The sequence below is a fragment of the Sus scrofa genome, chromosome 2 (genome assembly GCF_000003025.6).
Source record: "Sus scrofa isolate TJ Tabasco breed Duroc chromosome 2, Sscrofa11.1, whole genome shotgun sequence".
NCBI classification, from domain to species: Eukaryota; Metazoa; Chordata; class Mammalia; order Artiodactyla; family Suidae; genus Sus; species Sus scrofa.
Genome location: NC_010444.4, coordinates 130,327,556 through 130,355,478, shown reverse-complemented (window position 1 = coordinate 130,355,478; position 27,923 = coordinate 130,327,556). Strand labels below are relative to the sequence as shown.

At 41.8% G+C, this 27,923-nt stretch overlaps 1 protein-coding gene across 1 annotated transcript in view; it reads right to left on the bottom strand.

Annotated features, from left to right (window-relative positions):
- Positions 1-27,923, bottom strand: part of MEGF10 (multiple EGF like domains 10) — a 177,739-nt gene that overhangs the window by 48,482 nt on the left and 101,334 nt on the right. The window contains 5 exon segments of the mRNA XM_021084704.1: positions 5,606-5,818; positions 12,501-12,637; positions 16,631-16,650; positions 16,653-16,750; positions 18,838-19,084. Coding sequence (XP_020940363.1) covers positions 5,606-5,818; positions 12,501-12,637; positions 16,631-16,650; positions 16,653-16,750; positions 18,838-19,084 — 715 coding nt within the window.

The window sequence follows — 27,923 nt, the reverse complement described above, 5'->3', positions numbered from 1 at the left end:
CCAGGACGTTTTTAAGAGTGAAGAGGGAATTACTAATAATTACATGAGGAAAATGGCCTAAACCAAAGAGTTCCTGTGACTGTGATGTCCCTAAGTACAGCCTACAGGGCTGCATCATTTAAAACCTTTTCTTTCATAGTTATTCTTTCTCCTTTATTACCCCTCCCCACTTTTTAGGGCTTCATTCGTGTCTAGAAGGGGAGACTGGATTGGAACAGTGTCGTCGTTTTTTTTTTTTTTCTCTTTCTTTCTTTTTAGGGCCACACCTGTGGCACATGGAGGTTCCCATGCTAGGGGTCAAATCGGAGCTATAGCTGCAAGCCTACGCCACAGACAGAGCAACACAGGATCCAAGCTGCATCTCATGGCAATACTAGATCCTTCACCCACTGAGCGAGGCCAGGATTGAACCCACAACCTCATGGATACTAGTTGGATTCGTTTCCGCTGCATCACGACAGGAACTCCATCATCATTATTCTCTCTTTATTACCACACTCAACTGCAATAGGTTTCCTTTAGTTTGTAAGAACATGAGCTTTTTCAACTTCAGGGCCTTTCATGGGCAGTCCCATATGCCAGGAAGGCCCTTTCCCCACTCCTGGCCTAGCTCTTTCTGCCTTATCCCTCTGGGCTCAGCTCGGGTATCCATTCCTTAGAAAATCCTTCCCTGACCACTCACATTTCAGTTGGGTTTCTCCTGCTGCTCTCTTCCATAGCACCCTGCTCATCTCACTTAACACGATCTGTATCTTAGGGTGTTTTTTTAAACAATTTTTCCCTGCCTTCCTTTCCCTGCGGACTTCAAGCTCCATGAAGGCAAGAGGTAAGGGTGTTTTGTCACCCGGCCCTGGCTCACGGTAAACACCAACTGAGTGACCAAGTGAGAACGTCACAGTGGATGTGTGGCGGACTCTGATTCCAGGGACTAAGCTTTTCCACACACACCTTCTTTCCCAGATCTCTCCGAGTCATCCAGCAATGTTCAATTATAATCTGTATATAAGCATACAAAGGCCAGATATCCCCTACAGCTAGTTTTTAAAATGTCAAATTTATGACTTAAAAGGAATCACCATGAATGGCAGGGAATGTTCACATGAGTGACTTTTATGATGATACTGTAAGTGGATGCACAGACCAGCAGCTGGCACTCTCGGAGCACTGAATGTGCACGGACTCCACGCAGAGCCATCCATGGGCATGGCTGCACTTAATGCTCACAAGGGTTAGGTATGATTCCATTTCATACATGAGGGAACAGAGAACTCGAAAGAGGAAGTAACTTTTTTCAGTCTCCCCCAGGTAGTGGCAGAATCTAATTGAACCCAGATTTATTTCTTCGTTTTTCACACCCAAGGAAAAGGAAATTGATAGCAGCCTGCCAGGAGGGCTAGATATGAAAAAGAACTGCTAAATTTTAGCTAGTAGGGTAAGCAGGATCAATAAAAGCCTGGATTGTGCAAAAAGCAGGGGCACATTCAAGTTTACTTTAGTAAGGCCCTACTATGACAAAAGAAAAAGAAAGAGCTCAAGCGGTAGATTGGTTAAAGTAGTTTATCTGAACATATTATTTTTGAAAAAGACATCTTTTGGTAGGAAGTATTACTTTACATTAAAAAGCAGAAATCCCACTCATGGTATAGACGTAAGTGTTAAACAAAACAGACAGTTCGGGGGACAGGGAATTGAACGACGCTAGAGGCAGAGAGATTGATATTCAATGCCCCCCAGGGAGTATTAGTGCAGCACACTGGTTCTCAGATTGATTGACACCAAAATTAGTAGGCTGCAATTTGTAATTAGATGTAGGAAGCCAGAGCACTTTGGAGGCATTTGATGGGTTCTCATGCAGGCAGCTTAATTGGTAATGAGATTTACGTGTTGTTGTGAGAGCAACAGAGTGGAGGTTGAAGGGTAATATCCTCCTACCTGATTTCTTTCTAAAGAACAGGCTGTTCTGAGTAATATGAAAATAGGATGATACAAAGATAGGGATACCTACCATTTTATGCACATCTATAACTAGATAAAAATATGCTAGTAAATTTTTCAATTTGAGCTATATTGTTACAGGAATTCAATATAACACCAGTTGAATTGGAGTGAATCACTGAACTTCCTTTTATTTGTTTCCTTAGATATTATTAATTTTCAGATGTAGTGACAATTAGGTGGCATTTGCAAATAGGCACATCCTGATTGCCCACAGCTATTAAATGTCCTTATTAACAAGAGCTAATATACATATCCCATGAGGAATCTTACGGAATCTTGAACCTTGTTTTCCTGTTCAAAATTGTTTCACTATAAAAGTTAGTTCTGGGGAGTTCCTATCATGGTGCAGCAGTAACAAACCAATTAGCATCCATGAGGATGTGAGTTCAATCCCCAGTCTCTCTCAGTGGGTTAAGGATCTGGCGTTACCATGATCTGTGGTGTAGATCGTAGATGTGGCTTGGATCCCATGTTGCAGACTGGCAGCAGCAGCTCTGATTCAACACCTAGCCTGGGAACTCCCATATGTTGCAGGTGTGGCCCTTAAAAAAAGTTAGTTTTTGGTTACGAAGTCTAGGTCACAGAGAATGACCTTAGGCTCTGTAATTGTGCTGTAATTTAAAATACTAATATCACTTATAAATACATCTAGTAAGTTCCCCTGTGGTGCAGCAGATTAAAGAGCCAGCATTGGTGCAGCTGTGGCACAGGCTGCAACTGCAGCACTGGTTCGATCCCTGGCCCAGAACTTCCAGATGTTGCAGGTGCAGGCAAAAACAAACAAAAAAAAGAAACAAACAAATAACTAAATGTATCTATATTCATTTCAACCTTATGATGACTTGGCAAAATAAAAATGGCTAGAAATGCTTTGTAACTCCTCCCACTAAGATGTGGAATATAAGGAATCTGGACTTGGTTGTGTTACCTGCTTTGTCTAGAGGGACATTAGCAAACATGACATCATCAAAGCTTTGAAAAGCATTTGCATATTGGGGCTTGCCCTCTCTCTTGCTGCTTTTGGAGCCAGTCAACATGTAGAGAAACCTAGGCTAACCTGTGACATGCTAGAGACATACGGCTTGGTCACTCCCATCACCCAGCCAAATACTAGACATGTGAGTAAAGAATTCCAGGACCAGCCTCTAGTTGATCTGTCAGCTGAACATAGGCAGACCAGCAAAACTACCAAGCTGAGCCCAGCCCAACAAAATCCTCAGCTAATAAATAGCTGCTGTTTTAAACCACTGTTTGAAGCACTTTTTTGTTGTTGTGTTTAATGCCACAAAACTGACACAAAGCCCTACCCAAATATATGGCTTAATATATGTCAATATGTGCATATCCACAGAACTCAGAATTTACCTAAAGACACTAGCAACTAATAGTTTGTATTGCATGAGTTATTAATTATAACAAAGGGTTTTGGGATAAATATACATCATGAATTATGTAATAGCAAGCTACACTTTTGCTTGATTAAATGGTAAGCTAGACTTTCAATTAATATGAGGATTCTATGCCTTTTGGTTCAAAAGGAACTTGGTGTTTCTAGGAATTTTACAGAGGTTCAAGATATTAGTAGATGCAAACTATTGCATTCGGAATGAATAAGCAATGAGATTCTGCCATATAGCCCAAGGAACTATATCTGATCACTTGGGATGGAACATGATGGAGGACAATGTGAAAAAAAGAATGTAAATATATATATTACTGGGTTACTCTGCTGTACATCAGAAATTGACAGAACATTGTAAATCAATTATAATTAAAAAAAACTTTTTAAAGAATAAATGGATGGCTCCAATTGTGAGTTCAAAAAAGAGTCATATCATCAGCAATCAATTGGTTTTAACAGAAATTTATACAAGCTAATTAAAAAAATAGCTTTCATTATTTAGGGAAGCACTTCATAGGTTCATTGTTTTTTAATTTTCTGATTATTTCTTATAAATTATTAGAAGATTTAGTGTTCTTTTGGTCTGTGTGACTATCAAATAAGTTCATGTGATTCTTTGTTAAAGCACACAGGCATACTTACATGTGACCTATGTCAAAATTATCATGGTACTGACATCAAATAACTGTCACCTGTACCTTGCAACTACTCATATGGTGACTAATTCCAACAAAACCAACATTTTCTCTGTTTCTCCAATTCTTCTCATAATAGATTTTTTGGTATAGCTTTATTAAACTATTTGATTTCAGGCTGTGTCTACATACAATGAAACAGCACACTGGCATTAAAATGTCCTTAGCTTTTACTAATAAGGCTTTGCTTTTGCTGGGACAAGACTTATAGTGCAAGAAAGGTAGACAAACTTAGGACTTGTCCCTAACTCTGTCAGTTCCTTCAACATTGGAGAGTTGAAAATCAAACAAAATTCTACGGTTATTCATTTTTACTCCCCAAATGTTTAATTTGTCTTATAAAGAGTAGCGATACATTACAACAAAGCAAACCAGAGGGTGACTAAAGTAGCTTACTAAGTTGCATAAGACATATTAAGACTGGATATGCATATATATGACTGGGTCACTTTGCTGTGCAGCAGAAATTATCATGGCCTTGTGAATTAACTATACTTCAATAAAATCTTTAAAAAAAAGGATGCACTTCTTTGACATGTCCCACTAAAATGTATTCCAGCACACACAACCACAAGTGCATGCACGCCGCCCCCCCCACATACCGTGCAAAGTCCATTTTTTTTTTTCTCCCACCAATGGTTTAAAGAAGGGGCCAACCACAGGCTTCTATTTTGTGCATTTGAGATTTGATGTGGCCACAAGTTATCATTCAGAAGCATAAATGAAGTAACAGCTGTGCTAAATGCAAATAGAGGTAATTCTGGTATCATCTGAACTTCTATATCATGCACCACATTTTTGTCAAACTCAGCTTTTCCAGCAGTATGCAAACAAGGCCCAGATTTCTAAGTGATATGTAACTGGTCCTCGGGGGAGGGAGAGGAAGAAACAGTTGGAAAGATATTTTCAGGGGCAAACAAGGTACAGTAAAGTGGGTGGGACCTTGGTTTCCTGTTCTTAAATTTTTCAAGTGATTTTTGAGCCAAAAGACGCCTGTGAGATCTATGTCAGAGTAGCCAGCTCTGAACACATAGCTCACATGTGACAGCCACATGTGAAACACTTTCACACAACTTCCCCCGGACACTTCCTGACTATACAGATGTCGAGTGAAAGAGGCTGTGGTGAGAGTCCTTTTGTGTTGTTTTTACATACTAAACTGAACTGAACCTGCCTCTCATTGCATCTTTGCTTCTAAGGGAATGTCACAGAATCCCTCTCTTAGGAAAACATTCTACTAACCTCAGCAAGGGAAATTTTTTTCAGTGGCCATTAATGGAGAATAAGATTTAATACCCATCCACAACCATCTAACAATTTTAGCACTTCTGACTTGGACCATTAAGCAGAAAAGGCTTCTGTTTACTTAGTGGTTTCTGCCCAGGATGAGCCAGAGGGTGGAACTCTCTCTGCTGATTCCAAACATGGACACTGCGATGAAAACTTGAACAGGACACAGGAAACACATCGTGTAACAGGACACCTGGTTTCAGGGGCAGTCTATCCTCACCTGTGAGTGTTGTCTGGATGGCAAGGACAATGCTTGTCGCATTTGATGCCGTAGAGCCCTTCTGGACACAGGCGCGCCTCACAGCGGTCACCAGCGAAGCCTGCTTCGCAGAGACACGACCCGCTCACATGGTAACACTTCCCGCCATTGACACACTGGCAGGTCTCAGCACAGCCAACTCCGTAGGTGCCGACGGGACATTCATCCTGGCACCTGTCACGCAGAAGGCAGGAGCGTTAAGGTCGATTAGCCGATGCCATGTGAAAATAAACAGCTGATTCAGATAGGCTCTGTTATGTATACACCGACATCCTTTTGGATCTGCTACGTCTTTAGCGATTGTCCCATTACAGACATGAAAAACTTAGAGATGAATTAGGGTAGTAAATAGCAGTATGACCTGTTTCAAGAAATAGCAAAAGCAAAGCTGAAATAAAATTATGAGCTTAGGACAGGAAGCATGTTTTATACCACCTAGTCCCTGCTCGAGGTATACACAGTGCTTGAGCAGGTGCCAGGAAAGAGAAAATAAGTTGCCCCAGTGTCAGCCCCAGCTCATCATTACAATACATGCTTTCCCCCTTTCAAATGAAACCTCTGTAGCAAATTTGAAACAAAATGTTAATTCTCTTGGCTTTCCCTTTGGCATTAATTTTTAATTTCAGCCCTGTGTCTGCTCTTTTCAAAACTGAATGGCAACCATTGCTTCTCATTCACAAAGTAATGTAACTAATAAACAAAGTCCTTCTTAGATTGGGGAAAGTCTGAGCTCCCGAAATCAGGTGTCCTCAGTTTCAACCTGGGGCGCTCCTGCCAGGAGGTGGTCAGGAGGCTGAGAGTTCTCACAAAATTGTTGTTAAGAGAGGTTTTGTCCTCCGCTGGGACAAAGGACTACCAAATGACAAGGAAAAAAGATCAGATCTCAAAAATTCACTTAACTGCCTTTCAACCAGTGGCCTTAGAGTATGGCCCTGGTGTGAGGATATGTTCTGGGTAAGTTGGATCTGGTGGGAAGCTGAGTTGCTGGAGGGAATCCAGAGGGGAAAGTCATCATGGCTCAAGAATGCATGACTAGCTAGCGGGCCACCCAGGTTTCTCTCTGAGCAGGCAAGGTGACTTGATGGGACTTTCTGTAGCAGACCGAGCACTCTCTGCCAAGGGAGAGGGAGCTGGGGTCTTGACTAGCCAGAGCACTGCCACCAGCAGGGTACCCTCTGTGAGTCTTGGTGGCCACTTTCCATGTGGCTCTCAAGTCACGCCAGACCCAGAGTCCAAGATGTAGGCCAGCACTGCATTTTTTCAGACGGCTACAGGCAAGCGGCAAGTGCATGATAATGAATCCAAGAGGATTTCAAAGCTACTGCAAAGGGGCTGAAAAGCAAACATTTTCCACAAGACTCTGCAATATTTTTAATGATAGGCTGTGAGAACTAACAATACCAGGGCTGCATGGGATTCTATTTAAGTGCAGAGGAGAAATCTTGAGAACCCTTTGCTATTTTTCTGGTTAACTCTGGCTCTGGTACAGATGGAAGGAAAAGGGCCCCTTGCAAATTTGGTTTCACAGAACGCTAGACATCTTTAGGTTTGTCAATAAGCAAAGGCTTCAACTGCTCCACAAAGCATTAGGAAAGTTCTGGAGTAACTGAACGGAGTTGATTTAGCATAAAATCATATATATGCTGTAAAGTTACACGAGTATATCTATTTTTAGACCAGCAAATTTTTTAAAGGTACTCTTTTTTTCTTTTTTTTTAAACTGGCAAGAAGCTTTAATAAGCCAAGTCACTTAGTTTACTCCTTAAAGATGTCAACGTTAGAGAAAGAAATGCTGTAGGACAATCATGGGCCTCCTTGTGGCTCTGCTCAAGGCTGGCAGACAACTTTGCAACCTGTCTATCCAGACATCCTAGCAAGTCAGTACCAGAAAAAAAAGAGAAAGATACATTCCAAGTAAATAATGTCACTAAAACAAACCCAATGGTTATGCTTTGGACTCCAGGATTTTACCTCAGGAAAAAGCACAGCTCTCAAAGGTAGAAATGGGAAGTGTGGAAGTGTCTGCCACCAAAGGACAGTGAAGCAGGGTGTGTATTCGAGCCTATTTGGCAGAGACTTCCTTCTCTCTGAGAAAAGAAAATCCAAAATAGCTGGTCCTGACCCATGTTTACCTTTCCAACCTAAAATTAAACACACTACTAAGTTTGTATTTTGAATGGTCAAAGCCATTTGAACTTTACTTAGTAAAGTGGCTTGTAAAGGTGAGTTCGTATTTCTGCTTTCTTTTATTTTTATTCATTTTTTTTTGTAGGGACCTTTTTTTTAAAATTGTTATTTCCCCAATATAATTTTTTTTCTACTGTACCGAATGATGACCGAGTTACACACACATGTATATGTTCTGTTTTCGCACATTATCATGCTCCATCATAAGTGACTAGACATAGTTCCCAGGGCTACACCGCAGGATCTCATTGCTAATCCCCTGCTTTCTTTTAAATCAATGCTGCACCCGTAAGAGAATCTTGTTACTGTAGGTTAAGTCTGTTGCTACCTAGCACCTCCAGAATGGTAGGATATCTTTCTAGAAGTAGGCATTTTCCATCTTGAAAATAAATGCAATCGTGAGGTAGTTTACATACACCCTTCTGATTGGCTGACTTAAAAGTCTTTGGTGGAGTTCCCATTGTGGCTAGGTGGAAATGAATCCGACTAGTAATCATGAGGTTGTGGGTTCGATTCCTGGCCTCACTCAGTGGGTTAAAAATCCAGCATTGCTGTGACCTGTGGTGTAGGTCGCAGACGTGGCCTGGATCCTGTATCGCTGTGGCTGTGGCATAGGCCAGCAGCTGTAGCTCTGATTCGACCCCTAGCCTTGGAACCTCCATTTGCCGTGGGTGCAGCCCTAAACAGCAAAAGAAAAGGCTTTGTCAAGAAGTCTTATCTCCCTTTTCGGCTTGTTTTTCTAAAACAAGTATCATTTTCCAACAAAATTTATGCCCTTACTGTTGCTTTTGTGGTTCCATGTGGCATAAATAAAGCTACCTTAGAAGTCTTTAAGAGAGGAACTATTTTCTTAGAAGTGACGGCAGGGAGGCAGATAAAAATACAGCAATAAATACTGGTCATGGTAGGAATATGAAAATGCAAACTTTCTATTTTATTTTTTCTAGATTGTGAATAATACACTGTAATTGAGAAAAATGGACAAGCATTAAGTAGAGATACACTAATAAAACATGACATCAATATCCAAACCAATGAGGGTCACAGGCTTGTTTGAATAGTATTTTGGTTATTATACTGCATCTCGCTGTGAACTTTGGGAGAAGGAAGTGAGCAGAGCAGGGATGCCAGCACCCTCTTTCTCGACTGTCCTTTTGAGCCTGGCCCTCCAGAGTGACAGGAATAACTGGACTAAACCATGATTTAGTGTGAAAGGATGGCATTCCTCATTAAACCTGGATCGACGGATCGGCTTCCTGCCTTTCAAATACCTGAAACTGCTGCTCTGGGGGAAATATAAAGAGCACTGGGAAACAGCCAACTTTTCCACAGTCCTGGATATAGGAAAGTCCATGGAAGACTAATTCTGTGTCCCCCAGTTCTCAGCTAGAATTTCAGACTTTACCTTCCTCGCCCACATCCCTCTTGAGTGTTGGTTAGGAAAGAATCCAGCACAGCAGGCCGGTCCTAGGCTTCATGTTAACAGAGCCCATAATTGATCCACGATCCTTCCACCCAGCTAACAAGCAAGGAGCCCCAACCACGTACACAGACACATGCTGGGCCGTCCAGGGCCCCTGCTTGATGATGCCATGACAACCTGTCAGCATTAAGAACACTTTTTTAACCCCTTCAGAAGAATTTTTATGAGGATCTGGAAAGCATCTTCTCTTCCCTCTTCCTTGGCTGTGCCATATTACATTTCCTCACCACACTTCCCACAAACCCTACAGCCTATTATGTGGGTATCCCATGAGCTGCCTGCCTGCCTACGAGATGCTTGTTCTGTTCCCTCTCTGGCTGGGAGGGCTGTCCCCACATCCTGTGAGAGCTCTGGGGCAGCTGCCCTGGTAGTACCTGGTTGTCTCAGGCCCGACCTCAGTGATCAAGTTACGCTGACTCTTCAAAAAGAAACTGGCAAGACATGGGCCCCTCAGCTGCTTTTCCTATACCTCTGGCCACAAACTGTCCCATGGCCACTCACTGTTTCTCTTTCACAATGACAAATGTGCTTCTTGTCAGTGTGTGTGTGTGTGTGTGTGTGTGTGTGTGTGTTTGCCTGTTAACCCTAGAACCCAGATGATGAGAGTATAATTGAAAACAGGAGTCATCAGTTCATCAGAAAAATAACAATTATAAGAACAACTCAAGAAGCAGGTTCCCTCTTCACTACTCTTTCTCTGGCTCTCTGCCTGCCTTGTTTCAAACCTAAAATTCACTGCAAAATTATTGTTATTCCCTTTCCCTGTATCCTAAATAAGATGAGCATAAGCCTGCCTTGTATGTTTGTTGATTTCGTGTTGCCTCAAATTTGACACTAAGTCCCTACAGGGAAAGAAAACCTTACATTAAATTTTTCAGTGTCCAAAAATACTACACAAAGCTATTCTTTAGGACTTTGCTTGGTCCTGTGCCTCTCCTATCCTGGCTCATCCTTCTACATTCAAACATTAATGCCACACAGATCCAGGAGTCATCTCACAAACTTATCTATCCAAAATATAACCATAAGCCAGGATGTAGGTCACAAAAACTGAGCAGCCCATTACATGTTATAAAAACCATAGTCTAAAGGTGTCACGAGTTCATTATATCAAAAATTAAGAAAAAATATATAACTATTAAGAAAGGATGAAATAAACTTTCATGGAATTAAACAGATACTACTAACGAAAGTTACCAATAAAAAGAGGGATTTAAAAAAAAAAAGCTACTCAAGCATGAAAAAGACAGTTTACTAAAAACCATTAACAAACATTATGCTGAAGCATTTCCAATAAAATTAGTAACAAGACAGGCATTGCCACTCTATTTGTCAATGCTCATTTAATTTTAATGCAATGCAACTCAAGAAAATGAAATAATCATTAAAATTATTACAAATATTGAGAAGAGACTAACTTCTCTTTACTTGCAGATGATGAAATAACATCAGTGTTTGCTAAAAAATAACATGAGAATTAAATAAGAAATTTGGTTGAGTGACTAAATAAAAAAATGAACATCCACAGGCAAGTTATTCTTTATCCAGAAATATCTAATTAAAAACTTAAATAGGATTTTTTAAAAAACACAAAATACTTAAAAATCAATTTAACAAAAAAGTGCAGAGTCTAAGCAGAGGAAAAAAACACCCTATACTATCTTATTAAAAGTCCTAAAATTACACCAGAATTTTCAAAAGAAAAAAATTAGAGAGGAAGGTAAAGGACTTACTAGGTCATGGATATCACAGAAAATAGTGATAGCTAATACTCACATAGTTTCTAGATTTCACTCAAATTAATAATAGCTAGTATACACAGTTCTGAGAAATCACTTAACTATAATAATAGCTAATATTTCTGTTTCAGCACTGTTCTAAATGCTTAATGTATTTATTTAATCCTTACAAAACCACCCTAGAGGAAAGCATGATTATTATTTGAACACTGTAGTTGAGGATGTTTCCAAGAATGCAGTTTCCAAAACCTTTGTTTTGGGCTATTATTCTCTTCTGCCTCTCAAGCCTCTTTCTCTAATTTTACACACATAACTGGTGAGCTTGATTATCTAGTCTTCCAGGATTTAACGGATTAAAGAGCAAATTAGAAGCCACAGGGTGAGCAAAGCACTCCGGGAAACACTTTACCACCTAATACAAAAAAAGGGCCAGCAGTGGGTGTAAAAACTACACACGACACAAGCATCATGTGGGACCAAAGAGCCCCGTGAGTCCCACCAGATCTGTCTCTATCACCACTGCACAACGAAATGACTGCTAGGCTTAAGAGTATATGGCATAGTTCTGAGGCTAGGGGTTGAATCAGAGCTATAGCCACTGGCCTACACCACAGCCACAGCAACTTGGGATCCGAGCAGCATATGCGATCTACACCACAGCTCATGGCAATACCAGATTCTTCACCCACTGAGCAAGGCCAGGGATCAAACCCATATCCTCATGGACACTAATCAGATTCATTTCTACTGCGCCAGAGCGGGAACTCCCTATGCCTGCATACTTTTTAAAGATACCTATGGCGTTCCCTTGTAATGCCCTCAGTTAAGTATCTGGTTTTGTCACTGTAACAGCCTGGGTCACTGCTGTGGCCCAGCTTTGATCCCTGTTCCAAGAACTTCCACATGCCTAAGTACACATCCCATTTTAAATTACATCTATCCCCAAATCTTTATAATGTAAAAAGTTTTGGTTTGAAGTGGTTGTCCTAGAGTTCCCATTGTGGCTCGGTGGGGTAAGAACCCAACTAGTATCCATGAGGATATGGATTCGATCCCTGGCCTTGCTCAGTGTGTTAAGGATCCAGTGTTGCTGTGGCTACAGTGTAGACTGGCAGCTGCAGCTCCAATTCTACCCCTAGCCTAGGCACTTCCATATGCCACAGGCATGGACCTAAAAAGAAAAAAAAAATGAAGTGCTTGTCCTAAACACTTAACTGTATAGAACTCATCCATCACGGGTTCTTCTATTTTATTAATTTTTAAAAATGCCTCCTCTGTATCTTTAAAATTCACCATCACTGTCTATGGTCCAGTTTTTCTAGGTTATAGATGCTTCTAGAATATTACAGAATAGTCAGACATATGTAGGAAACGTGTTCCCTCGACCCTCCAAGCTCTCCTTTCACACCATTGCAAATAGACAGAGAAACACAAGGCTATTCCTTACCGTTCCCCGGTGTATCCTGGGCTGCAATGACACTGGCCTGTGGCAGCGTCACACGTCCCTCCATTATGGCACTGACACTCTTGCGAACAGTTCTTTCCAAAGCGACCCTCGGGGCAAGGCTGACCACACACTGTGCCCTGAATTCAAAGAGACTTGGAAAATTAGATGGGCTGCCAGCCAGGGACGGGCCAAAAGAGAAGGGAGAAAAGAAAGAGAAAGGGAGGGAGCTGGTGGGAACCGGGCTATAAGAAGGTTGGATAAAGCAGAATTTAGAACACACCGACTCTGTTCATCTCAAAAACGTGAGAAATTTTAAAATGATTTATTTGCTTAGTAAGCCTACATCTCAAGATACATTCACAAATGGAAGAATGGTAACCTTAAGAAATACTCAAATGAAAAAAATAAAGTTACATCACATGATTAGGAAAAACCGAGGGATTTGCAAATCCTCCCAAGTGTTCTTCCTTGTGAATTGCATGGACAGTAAGTCAACAATACTTTTTGAGCATCCATTACGTAAATGACAACATCTGGCCCAAATGGAATCTCCAAATGCTTTACCATATGTTCTGGAGAAAATACATTATTTCTTATAATGAAGCACAAGAGGAAATGGAAACACTGTGTACCTGAATTAACAATAAAAGTGCCTAAGAAATACTTTGACAGAAATGAACCTAGACCTTTTGTTTCAGAAGAAAACACACTTTTATTTTCAGCAGGGTCTACAAACATGGCTGGGCCAAAATCAATAGGAAAGCTTATTTCCTGGGGAGAAAAATCGGGAGAGTAAGTTGGACAGGTCTCCTCACCCTAGAGGCCGTCCGTCTTGTCAGACGCTGTCATATTTATTCCAGTCTTATGTGGGGGAAGAATAAGATACGGTACCAATACGTCAAGGAAATACTCCACTATTGCCTACTTCACTTGGCTACATAACTTGGGCTTGTAGCTTATCATCTATTTATTGGAGTTACTGTTAGAGCAAACAGCATAGCCCAAATAACAGGGATTTTGACAATGTTTTCAGCTGTTTTGAAAGCGTTGCTTTGTCCTCCTTCTGTATAAAAAAGACAGACTGTGGGCACTCTGAAATTGGAGGCTAGCGAACACCAGATGGTTTTGTAAATGTTTATTCTGGACGACGTAAGAAAATACATTTCCTCTAACTCCTGGCTACCCACAAAGGCAGTTGGTGTGCTAATTACGTCTCCTTTGGTGGTTTCTAGCTATCTACCAGCAAGGAAAGTTCTTCCAAAAACTTGGAACTGAAAAAGCCTTTGAGAGATAATTCAAATCAATGCTGAACGAAGGATCATCTATCCATGTGCCGAAGCTCTGAGATCTGATCATCGAGCTAAGCTCTGAGAATCAAAGATCAAGTCACAACCCTTAATGGGCCCACAATGTCAAGAGGGGGAGAGATGCAAAAATAGCTCTGATCCCTCTATCCTAGACAATGTATTAACCTGACCACAGGACTAACACAGCAAGGGTCCATCTTTGGTAGGTAGGGCTTCTGGTGAAAATTCCCACTCTCTCAGGGACTAGGTAGTCACATTTTTGGTAAGAGTCCCACATAAGCTTCAGAGATGTTGTTGAAATACTGTGTGTAAATAAGGATTAATGTGAGCAAATAGCTTTAAGTAGGATATTATTTCTATTAGTTGAAATACCTATGTGTGTATGTGTAAGAGGAATACATATTCATCATGAAAAGCACCTCAGATGATTGCACAAATAAAATGTTGTCAAGGAGTTCCCAGCATGGCTCAGCAGTAATGAAACCAACTAGGATCCATGAGGATGAGGGTTCAATTCCTGGCCTGGCTCAGTGGGCTAAGAATCTGATGTTGCTGTGAGCTATGGTGTAGGTTGCAGATATGGCTCGGATCTGGGGTTGCTGTGGCTGTGGTGTAGGCCAGCAACTGCAGCTCCGATTCAACCCCAATCCTGGGAACTTCCATATGCCATGGGTGCAGCCCTAAAAAGACCAAAAAAAAAAGTTGCCAAGAGAAGTGTAAGTTGGAGACTCAGCTACACACAGAGGAAAATGATGTGAAACATTCAGTAAGAAACATCTATCTAGGTAGGGGGTGCAGAGTATGGGGCGGGGATGGGGGGGAGGCTCCCCTCGGGGGATGGAGAGGGCCGTCTGCCCATCTATTGGGACTCACAGGCCAAGCTTGTGGTTACCGCCTTTCCACATCATGACCACCCCAACCAAGAAGAATAAAGTTTCACTCTCGAGATGAGGCCATTCTACAGACAATGTCTATGCACAAGTCCTAGGAGTAAGATGCCTACAGCTCCTCAAGCAAAGAACGCATAGCTCTCTGGACACTCTGCTACCCCTGCAAAAACCCTTCCCTTGCCAAGGACCAGGCAATGGCTAGTGCAGGCAAAAAGTGGACTATAAGAAATAAAAGAAGAAAAGAAGTTAAAGATATTTCTACCTTGGGCAAACAAGAAAGAAGTGTTGGGTTTAACTAAGATTTAAAAAAAAAAAAAAAGGGGGGGGGGAGAAGTGGAATAGCCTTAGGAAAGGCTAATGTATATGACAAACTTGGTTTTATGAACCTTGACTTTAATGGGCCTACTTCCAGCTCAGTGCTCTTTCAACAGCTCCCTTGTTCACCTCACCATCAGGCACTTAATAAAAGGTCCCCTTGCACTGACTCTACTGCTTCATGGAGTTTCTCCAGGCCCCGCCTCCCTGCCTCGCCTGCTTACTGCTTCAAATCCTCACTCGGTTCTGATACAACAAGGGAAACCCCAGACCATCCTCATCCCATGTCTGGTTCCTAAGCTCCAGCCTGGGCACCGTTCAGACAGATGGTGGCTTCATGGCCTTAGGTATGTAGGTTGGGGTGTCTAACAGCCTAGGGACAGATACACATCTGGGCTCAGGGGAGGGAAAGTGAAAATTTGGGAAAAACAGGAGATGAGGGTTAAAGGTGTGGATCTTAATGAGATTTCCAGCAAAGATTTACTTTTTGTTCTCACTGAAAAGAGAAAGACAAGACTGAAACCCAGAAGATACTGTAATAAAGTAGTACATAAAAGAAGGGGGATTGGGGAAAGCGATCTTCTGTAAGAGAAGCAGAAGAGGGGGTTATCAAAAAAGTAGAGGGAAAGAGGTTAGGAAGGGGAGGAGGATGAGCCACAGGCTCAAAAGCTTTGGAGGAGTGAAGTGGAATGAGAACAGAGGGGTTCATGGGATTTGGCAATTACTTCACCTGTACCCCTGCAGGAGCAGCTTCACCTCAGTTCGTGGAGATGGAAGGTAACCATGAAATAAATTGCTTTTTATTTTCTATAGGTTAATGACAGAAACAGATTTTGGTCATTTTCTCTTCTGCCTTCAAGAAGACCTATGCACCCACCAACTTAGAGAAACATGAACTCATATTATTTCGTGACATCAGAAAAATCTACTTAGGAAACCAGTCTTGACATTGTGTGTCCAACATTAAGCCTGTGAGATCCCACACAAAGAAAGAGTATCATGGTCCAAGTTCAGCAAGTGTTGTGAGTTAGTGCTTGCTCTTTGATTATCATACTAAAGGCTCTGAGAAGTTCTGCAACATTTGGAAAACTTGGCTTACCTCAATGTGTCTCCAGATTGATATAACCAAATAACTTTTTCACATAATGCTTAACCTGTTGAGAATAATGTTCCCAAAGAATAAGAGTGATCCATAGAACATAATTATGAAAATGATTATTTAATTACTTTAACTGCTTACTGTCGTGTGTAAGGTGAGAAATTTCCCTTTTATACCCTGAGAGGAAACGCAGGACAGATGGCCCACTATCTCTCCCACACACACCCTTAGCGCACTTCAAGTTCAGGATTTCATCACCTTCTGCCTTCTCCGGACTGAAAAATTCCAGCTTTGAAATGATTGTGTATTTCCAATTTCGGAATCTCTAATCATTGACCTAACTTTGCTTTTTCTGCACCCACGGAACGTGAAAGTTCCCAGGCCAGGGATTGAACCCGGCCGCAGCTGCAACCTGGGCTGCAGCTGCAGCAATGCCAGATCCTTAACCCACTATCCTCACGTCTGTTTTCACTTGAGTGTCCTGGAACGGGGACTTTGGGAGGTGGGAGGGGAGCTTACCAGCCAGCCGGGAGGACAAGGCATTCTCCAGTGACGTGATGACATACGCCTCCATTTTGGCAGGGGCATCTCTGCTCGCACTGGGGCCCGTGCTTGCCAGGGGGACAGAGATCCTCACAACTGAGGGATGAACATGTGACAAAGGACACCATGACTTACCCAACCGCACAACCCTTACGCTCACAACATACCTGGGGCCCTGAAAGAGACACGCTTTCTCTCTTTACTATTGCTTATTTCATTAACGATCAAGAGCATCAATGATAATGGCTAGAAGGATCTTTGGAGGGCCACCGAGTCCTGCCCTGTTTGTGGATATTTTACAATGATACCATTACAACGGGACAAGAATCTGTCCTATCAGAGAACACCAAGGATGACTCTTGCTGGCCACACACTCCTTGATGATGGAACTTTCCACGGAACTTTTATAAAGCTCCTGGGTTACGCTGGAAGTCTGCTTGGTGTGTCTGTTCTAATGTTCCAACCTCAAAGGAGACTGAACGGTGTGCATATCACTCAGTGCACATATTCTTCGTAATTCATTTTCGTCATTCTCTTATTCAGAATGACAGGACCCCATATTGTCTGGATACACCTTCTTCTAAGAGCTTTTAATGGTCTTATTTTTTTTTTTTTGCCATTTCTTGGGCTGCTCCCGTGGCATATGGAGGTTCCCAGGCTATGGGTCAAATCGGAGCTGTAGCCACCAGCCTATTCCACAGCCACAGCAACACGGGATCCAAGCCGAATCTGTGACCTACACCACAGCTCATGGCAACGCTGGATCCTTAACTCGCTGATCGAGGCCAGGGACCGAACCCGCAACCTCATGGTTCCTAGTCGGATTTGTTAACTACTGAGCCATGACGGGAACGCCTTTCTTTCTTTCTTTCTTTTTTTTTTTTTTTTGGTCTTTTTGCTATTTCTTGGGCCGCTCCCGCGGCATATGGAGGTTCCCAGGCTAGGGGTCTAATGGGAGCTGTAGCCACCGGCCTACGCCAGAGCCACAGCCACGCGGGATCCGAGCCGCGTCTGCAACCTACACCACAGCTCACGGCAACGCCAGATCGTTAACCCACTGAGCAAGGGCAGGGATCAAACCCGCAACCTCATGGTTCCTAGTCGGATTCGTTAACCACCGCACCACAATGGGAACTCCTAATGGTCTTTTTTTACTCTACTGTGAAATTGTTCCAAATTTCCCAAACTCCTACTTAACGGTGGCCTTGAGAAAAAAAAAAAAAAAAAAAAAAAAAAACCATAAAAGCAATATTAACAATTAAAGAGTCTGAGATGATCATCCATTCTTCTGCAAATCAGGGCTTTCTCGGCTAATGCATGTGTTTCTTTAGTTCTACTGTACGTGCCCGACACTGTCAGCAGGAAGGATTTACCTAATCAGCCACATTTTTTCAAGTTTCAGTTCTGTGATTTACAAGTGTAATTTTCTCAGTAAGGGAACATGATTTTTTAAATCTCCTACTTTTTGGGGCCAATTCTGCCTCTTAGTCTGTTTGCTGACACAAGCAAACTGAAGAATGCCCTTCCCACAAAATCAAGTAGTGGAGATTTAAGTAATTGCTTCATTGTTCCCCAGAAAGAATTAAACTATCTGGACACACATATCTTACACAGAGGTAATACATAGACTTTTATATTCACCAAGCAACACAGGTATCTATGGGCTTTAAATAACCCAGTTAACCTTTGATCATGGACTATTTTGAACATCTTTTGCCCTTCTTATTTTCTAAGGCACTGAACCCACCCAGCTTTCTCCAGCTAATTAACTGCCACACAGAGTGGAACAGCAGGGACATTAACAGCCAGCAGTGTAAAATGAATGTGATTGAGGGAGGATGAAAGTGGAACCCAAATCTGCCCCAACACCACCAAATATTGCCATTCAACACAACATCCTGGCCCTCTGTCTTTGCTCTGCCAGAGGAAGGCATAGAAGCTGGTTCTTTGACTCTGGCTGGGCTCTAATGTTCAAGAGGCAAACAGCAAGGTCACCTAGCGGCCACCACCGCTCATCTTTGCACCCAGGCCTGGAGCCCCCACCCCACCTCAGACCCCCCACACCCCCACATAACTCTTCAGGCAGCAATAGAAACAGAGGCAGAGAAACATGATGCCAGTAGCAGTTTGAACAGAGAGGGTTGGGTGGGCACTGCCACATTGCTCAGTAGTGAGTCACTTACAAGGCTCCAGTGTACCCTGGCGGGCAGCGGCACTCCCCCGTCACGTGATCGCAGGTGGCTCCATTCTGGCACTGGCATCTCTGGTGACAGTCATTACCATAGGTGCCCTGCTCACAGCGTTCCTCGCAGCGCCAGCCCCGGAAGCCCGCGGCGCAGTGGCAAGCCCCCGTGATGGGGTTGCACAGAGCCCTATTTTTGCACTGGCATCGGCTGCTGCAGTGAGGCCCCCAGTGATCACCGTCGCAGGCTGAAGTTGGGGAAAGAAACAATGAAAGGCATCAGAGTACAGATGTGGGTAATAGTAAACTTTCCGCTCCCTTTGGAGAGTGGCTTGATGACTCCTTATCACCATTCCTTAACAGAGCATCAGGGCTTCAGCACCAACCCCTGCCATTACTTCACTGATGCTCAGCAGTGGGCCATTCCTATCAATCCATTGCTCAAGCATCATTATGTTGTTCAACTCCATGCCTTTGCTCAGCCTGTTCCCTGTACCTGGAGTGTTGAATTTGGTATGGCCAGAGTCACTGGCTAGGGAAGGGTGTGAGTGGTCATGGGGAGAGAGGAAGCTGGCTCAGCAGGTGGGAGCTTATGCAGGGGCTTTTGTGCCCACTAATGGACCTGGACTGCATCTTGTGACAAGGCATCTGTAGTGAAAGATTTTAAGCAATGCGGGACAGTGGTGATTTGCCTCCTGGTCTAAGATCAGCTGACCACAGCATCAGGAAGTGAAAGGAGTCAGGACAGGTGGGAGACTGGGCAAAAAGCACAGCATCAGGAGATCAGCGAGGGGGCCTGGTCTCAGGTAGTGATCAGAAGGACAAAGGGGCGATGCAGGGTGGGCTGACCCTGCTACAGGTCTGGGCTGAGCTCTCGAACAGGAAACTGCTGATCTGCTTTCAAGCTATCAATCAAAATATGTGTTATTGGGAGGTAACCAGAAAAGGCAGGTAAAGGTAACAAAAGGAGGTAACTAAAATGTTAAAATTCATTGACTTATTTTCAAAATACAACAAACCTGAAACTGAAAATGGGCAGCAAATTAAAAAAAAAAGAAGAAGAAGTACATGAAATCAGGTCAGACAAAGGCAGAAAAAAAGCATTTAAAAGATTTTAAAACGCAGTTCCAAAGAAAAGGAAGAATGATTCAAGTCAACGAGCAGAAAAAAAGGAGCAGGGAAGGGAAAAACCTCAATAGCAAACATTCTAAAATTTAGAAAGGGTGACAATAAGCAAAGCCTACTCTTTTTTTTTTTTTTTTTTTTTTTTTTTTGTCTTTTTGCCCTTCCTAGGGCTGCTTCCCACGGCATATGGAGGTTCCCAGGCTAGGGGTCGAATCGGAGCTGTAGCTGCCAGCCTACGCCAGAGCCACAGCAACGCGGGATCCAAGCCATGTCTGCAACCCACACCACAGCTCACTGCAACGCTGGATCGTTAACCCACTAAGCAAGGCCAGGGATCGAACCCGCAACCCCATGGCCCCTAGTCAGATTCGTTAACCACTGCGCCATGACGGGAACTCTAGCAAAGCCTACTCTTAATATGCATTGCCTACTCAGCCATGCATTTATTAATTAGATGCTATAAAAATCACTAGGGAAGATGCACCCTGCCTAGAACTCTTGGGATAAATTGCTTTTAAGATAATAAAGTTTCATTTCATAAAAATTTTGTAACTTGAACAGATCTGGAATAAACTATTGAAACAAAACCAGGCAAATAGCAAACAATTTATTAGACGTGCAAGATTCATCTTCCAATAGTAGAATGTACCTTCCATTTCATAATATCAAAAGCTTAAATGAATAATTCCGTTTTAATCAGTATGTCTTTGCTCTCATTAGTACTTTAATAAACATACTTTAACACAATTAAAAGCAATGAGAGAGAATTATTGAACCTAAAGCAGATCAAGAAAGCAATTACCTAAGAACTCAAAATCTTTTTTTCACAACATAAGACTCGGTGGTAGTTCCAAGATGAGACTTAAGCCTAATTATTATTCATATGAGTTGTTTCTTTTATTGTCTATGGATATGGACAAAGATTTTTTTTTCAATTTTAATACTTTCAATCTAGGATCTATTCTTTAAAACAACAACAACAACAACAACAAAAAAAACTACAAAAACTTACATAGTATGTGCCTTAAAGTCCTATCAGCTTTCCTAGCTATAGAAGAATCTATCCTGTTTTTAAGGTCCCCTCAAAGTCAATTACACAGTCCTTTGTAACTTGTTCCCTGGCTCATCGATCCTAAGGATAAGGAAAATCTTCAATCCACATAAGCGAATTCATCATCCTATAATTTGACGCTTTTTTACCCACCCTCCTCACAGTATTGTCAGCCTTCAGCATCACTGTTCTCTATATTATAAATGATTTTATTCTTTAAGCATGAAGACGTCCTGACCTTGCTCTTTGCTATGCTAAGTACTACCACTTCGATATGTGCTTTTTAAAGTTTATTGTTTCATTCATTTCATTTTCTTTGCTGAATCCTCTCTAAAATTTCCACATCCTTCTCAACTTCTTGGGGGCCTCCGATATTAAATGAAATATCTATCTTTTCCCTGTGTCTCATGGAGGATTAAACGATGGAAACACAGACAAAAAGCCAATAGAGCTAATAAAATGACCTTGATAAGGACTTCAGAATCTTGGCAAAAGCATTAAAAAAAATCATGACGATGTAGAGTTCTTTCCTCCATGGTGATACTGTGATAAGAGTGGGCTGGAGCACATATGTTTTATAGAGTATATTTTATAAGAGGAGAGTGGTAGGAAGAAGTCAAGTACTGAGGGGACAGAACTGGTCTCTCCTCTCCTTCATAACCCATTTATTTGCACATCCCACTCAACAGCTTCTCTCCCAGCAGAGTGGTCTGCAGAAACCAATTCTATTTTCTTGGGATTAGATAAAAACAAAACCCAAAAACCTTGGAGTTCCCGTCGTGGCTCAGTGGTTAACGAACATGACTGGCATCCATGAGGACACATGTTCAGTCCCTGGCCTTGCTCAGTGTGCTAAGGATCTGGCGTTGCCATGAGCTACAGTGTAGGTTGCAGACAAGGCTCGGATCCTGCATTGCTGTGGCTGTGGTGTCGGCCAGCGGGCTACAGCTCCAATTTGACCCCTAGCCTGGGAACCTCCATATGCCATAGGTGCTGCCCTAGAAAGCAAAAAAAAAAAAAAAAACCGAAAAACCAGAAAACTTTAAGATAGCTCCTCATGGTAGAAACAAGTTTAAAGCAGAAATTGATAACTATCAGCATTAAGAAAGGGTTTTCAGGCTTTTAAGGAAATATTATCATGCCGACATGGTTCATTTCCTGGCTCTATCTAAGCACTGTGGCATGCTTTGAAGTGACAGCTTCCCCCCCTCGGGGTTGTATTTCCCTAAAAGGCCACTGATACGTGGGCCTACTAGGCACCAACGTGGATAATCTGGGAGGAAAATCCACATACAGAGGTCTACAGATAATTAGACAGGAAATAGAACAAGTAAGATACAGAAGCCTGGCTTAGATTTAAGTGTCACTGTGACTTCCTTTCCTTTCTTCATCTGTCATATGTAACTGCTTCAACACATCCATTTTTAAATGTATCTCAGTGAGTTACACAGTTTATCACACAAAAGGCAGCTTTCTTCCCTGATTACTGCAGATAAAAGACTATATTGACTGTCTAGACAAGAAGCAGAATTTGTCCCTTGTACATAGTGCTGAGCTTGACCAATTATCCTCAATTCAAGTGCTGTGTTTGGAAAGACAGTTTGGAGAGAGCCTGAACTCAAATCATCGGACGTCTTTTACTTAACACCTTGCTCGAATCTCAAGGTGCAAGAGTTGCGACCCTTAAAAAAAGGGACTAGGCTGGTTACTTCCCATTGAAGACTTAAAAAAATGTAGTATGTTTAACTGAATCACTCTGTGGTACAGCAGAAATTAACACAACATTATAAATCAACTATTCTTCAAAAAAAATAAAATGTTTTAGAATGTAGTTAACATGGAAATAACTCCAATATCCTAATAGGAAAAGGTAAATGAACAAAATTTTGTTTCAGATTCAACTGAAACCTAAATGCTGGAGTTCCTGTCCCTGGCACAGAGGGTTAAGGATCTGACATTGTCAGTGCTGTGGCATGAGTTTGCTCCCTGGTCTGGGAACTTCCACATGTTGCAGGCAAGGCCAAATAAAGTAAAATAAACAATGCTGATCCAACAGGCGCTTGCTTTAAAAAAAAAAAAAAAAAAAAAAAAAAGAACCCAAATGTTAATAATGGAGTGATGATTCCTTTTCAGCTTCTGCTTTCAGCTCTCATCTTGCTAACAGCTAGAAATGGGCTAGCAGATACTTGCTCAGACTCCTGCAGATGTCTCAGCACCGACAGCTTGCTCTAATGAGCTCTCATCATTTGGAAGTAAAAGGAATTTTAAACTACTGCATAATATCAGAAGTGTAGAGTCCATGCTGAGACCCTTAGGGGGGAAGGGGGGAGACTGTAAGAAAAGGGAGGTTGCAGGAGGTCCACATTCAGAAAGAATGATACGTGCAACAGCCAAAAGGCAAACATCCATGACCACACTCTTAGGCTTCTACGCTATTGCATCAAGGTCATTGTCATCTTTCTTAGCTGTGTGCATGACAAAAAAAAGTATAGAAGTAAGCAGAGAAGAGATATTAGACACATCTCCTTCCACCATGAGTACCCCTCAGCTTGCCAAGCTCAGTCCAGAAACCCCTCTGATCCATTTACGGATCCAATCTGAGATGCTCTCTGAAAAACAGGTTATATATTTTCTACGATGTTCACTTTACACTTGGAACACAGTCTTATATGTTTGCCTTGTGTCCTAGCCCTCAAACAAAACCGAATTTCATGGGTGTTAGGAGACACAGACACCCTCTAGATCTTAGCAACTGTCAACAGAAGGGTTCATACAACCATGTCCTGGCAGTCACCTGGCTGACAATGGTGGTGGGAAGCATTCTGATTCACAGATACCAAGCTGTGAAAAACCACACCTGAGTCATGAAGTAGTGTAATAATAATGCCCAATACAGTGAGAATGATAATCTCTCCCTTTTCATGAAAACCAGCACTCACAAGCACTGCTGGGGGAGAACAGATTACCACATCCAGTTTAGAGATTAGTCTGGAAAAGTGTATCAAAAGCCCTTTACTCTTAAATTCCTCTTTGGGGATTTTTCCAAAAGAAACAAACATAATTATGTAAAGACACAGTAACAATCCACAACAGTGAAACCACTGGTAACATTGTACCTTGTGCCCACAGACACTCTTCTAAGCACCTGAGATAGATGAACTCTCACAGTGTTCCTATGAAGCGAGGACTACAGTGACCCCTATTTTATAGAAGAAGAAACTGAGATCCAGGTGACCTGCTTAAAGCTATACAGGTAGAAAGCAGTGAAGCACAGACCTCCTATCTGTAGCTTGGATCCTAAACCACTACATTCTACTCCCTCCAAAGTTATAAGGATGTTTATCCCAGCACTGTTCACAATAAGAAAAAAAACAAAAAAAAAATGGAAAAAACAACCTAATGCTCTAGTAATAGAGGGTTGGTGAAAAACATTTTGGTATCAGTATGTAATGGAATATCATGTATCAATTAAAAGTGATATTATCTTCTTAATATGCGGTACATATATGCAATGGAATACTACTCAGACATAAAAAAGACAAAAGCCATTTGCAGCAATGTGGACAGAACTAGAGATTCTCACACTAAGTAAAGTAAGCCAGAAAGAGAAATACAAATACCATATGATACTGCTTCAACTGTGGAATCTAAAATATGGCACAGATGATCCTATTTACAAAACAGAAACAGACCATGGCCAAGGAAGGCAGACTTGTGGTTTGTGGGGGGGGGAGAGGGGAGGGAGTGGAATGGATGGGGAATTTGGGAGTTTTCTGGATGCCAAATGTTATATCTGGAATGGTCGGGCAATGGGGTCCCACAGTACAGCACAGGAAACTGTGCATGACTGGTCACTGTGCTGCCCAAAAGAAATTGAAGGAACATTGCGAATCAACTCTACTTTAACTTTTTAAAAAAGAAGAGGAAATTAGGACAAAGACACACACAGAGGAAAGACTGTCTGATGGCACAGGGAAGAGGAGACAGCCGGCTGTAAGACACGGAAGGAAGCAATCACCTTGTGACACCTTGATTTCAGACTTCTGGCCTCTGGAACTTGGTTAGGAAATAAATATCTATTGTTTAAAATAAAATAAAAGTGATATTATAATTGGTACAACCACTATGGAGAACAGTATGGAGTTTCCTTAAAAAACTGAATATATATAACTACCATATGATCCAACAATCTGGAGAAAAACCATAATTCAACAAGATACATGCATCCCAAAATTCAATGTAGCACTATATGCAATATCCAAGACATGGAAGCAACCTAAATGTCCATCAACAGAGGACTGGAGGAGTTCCTGTTGTGGTGCAGCAGAAACAAATCCGACTAGCCTCATTCAGTAGGTCAGGGATCCAGCTGTGGTGTAAGTCACAGATGCAGCTCTGATTCCACATTGCTGTGGCTGTGGCTGTGGCATAGGCTGGCAGCTATAGCTTCCATTCGACCCCCTAGCCTGTGAACTTCCATATACCATGGTATAGCTCTAAAAAATAAAACACACAACAACAACAGAGGATTGGATAAAGAATATGTGGTACCTATATACAATGGAATACTACTCAGCCATAAAAATGAATGACATATTGCCATTTGCAGCAACATGGATGGACTTAGAAATTATGATACTAAGTGAAGTAAGTCAGAGAGGGAAATACAAATATCATATGAGATCACTAATATGTGGAATCTAGTGAAAAGTGATACAAAAGAACTTACAAAACAGAAACAGACTCAAAGATTTTGAAACCAAATTCATGGTTACCAAAGGGGAAATGTGGGGTGGGGGGATAAATTAGGGAGTTGGGAATGACATATACACGCTACTATATATCAAATACATAGGTAACAAGGACTTACTCTACAGGACAGGGTAATCTAAATACAGCGCAATGACCTATATGGGAAAAGGAACCGAAAAAGAGTGACTATATGTATATGCATAACTGATTCACTTTGCTGTACGCCTGAAACCAACACAATTTTCTAAGTCAAGCATACTCCAACAAAATCTTTTAAAAAGTGATATTATAGAAGCATATTTAATGAACTTGAAAGATGTCTGCAGTATCATCATTTTAAAAAGTAGATTCAAAGATATGTACCACATGATCTAATTGTAGCAACAGATCAAACTAGATGAAACTGACATTAATTTAGGTCAAAAATGGCCTAATATCAGCCGTTGTATGTGGTTGAAACTTATATGTGGGGGAGGGGGGAAAAGAGGGAGAATAAAAAAGACAGAGAGACAGACACTGAAAGGTTCTGTGGTCAGCTGGGACCAGCGGGAAACTGTGTGTCTTAAGATTGCATGATTTTTCTTTTATTTATTTTGGATTAACTAGATTTTCCAAATTTTCTGCAATCGAATATATCCCTTTGGAGGTAAGAGAAAAGCAAGGGAAAAAAAATCACGTTTTAAAGTGGTTCGATCTGCTGAGCATTTACACTCACTGTGCCACGTTCTGTGCTCCACACGGTACAGCCCTGACAGGGTGGCTCTCATCATCACATCCGAGATATTTGTTTAGCACACAGAGGATATTTAGGATGAAAACATTTGGGCCAAACATCCAAAAACACCCGACTGTGTCAAGTATTGAAACCCACGCCTATCTGCAAACAAAAGTCCCAGCACTTTTCACGAGGTCACTCTGCTCCTGAAGCAATGAAATCACATATTTGGGTTAAGCATAATATACTGCAATTGCATTTCTCATCTAAATATGATCCGCTAAGGTGGAGCAGCCAATGATAAGACATTTCACTGAGGAAGCCTATGGGGTCAGCTAATGACTCAGTATTAGGAGCACTGAAAACAGGAAATTACTTCAGTAGTGAGAACATAGGGCACTATCTCAAGGAGAAAATAAAATTAAGGAGACGGTCAGATCTGAAGAGCTTTCTGTGAGTTAAAAATGATTCTATGCCAAGTCAAAATAATAATAATTATTATTATTATAATTATAATAATAATAATGATAATAATGTTAAAAGCCAGTAAGCTTTCTGTGAAAACAGTATTGATGCCATTAGCTGTTCTGCTAAGGAGCACTCTGACCTGAAAAGTAGGCTCATATGGAACCTGGCACATGGCTGGCTCTCAAGATAGATCTGGTGAGTGAACAAAAGTGATTATGTACACAGAGCATTATAACTAAGTTGGACAAGTAGAGAAACCTGTAAAAACCATCATCACGATTCTAGGTATGCTCTCTTCTCCTAACCCACGTCCCCTTTTCCACACAAAGGATGGGGAGAGAGGGAAGAGCTTCCAAGATAGATTGAGTTTCAAACACATGTCACCATTATGCAGCGATTTTATTTTAAACTCACAATAACACAATGAGATAGGTATAATTCGTCCAACATTTCATGTGCAAAATAGATTCATAGGATAATCTGTTCAGCGTCACTTAGCATTCAAGTGAAGCGAGGGTTCAACCCGAACTCACGGATGCCCTCCAAGCTGCAATCTTCAGCATATCCTGCAGACCAGCCCACGTGAGCAACACTCATCAATTATAGGACCTGGGAGTTCCTGCTGTGGCTCAGTGGAAACTAATCTGACTAGGATCCATGAGGACACAGGTTCGATCCCTGGCCTTGCTCAGTGGGTTAAGGATCTAGCGTTGTCGTGCGCTGTGGTATAGGTCATAGATGGGGCTCAGATACGGTATTGCTCTGGCTGTGGAGTAGGCCGATGGCTCCAGCGCCGATCTGACCTCTATCCTGGGTACCTCCATATGCTGCAGGTACAGCCCTAAAAAAAAAAGACAAAAACAAAACAATTACAGGACCTAATATAAGTGCACATTACTGGCTTCTGCCTGCTTTTCTAAGAGAACATCCTAGGACAAAAGTCTTACAGATGTTCAAGAAATAATACTTGTTTGCC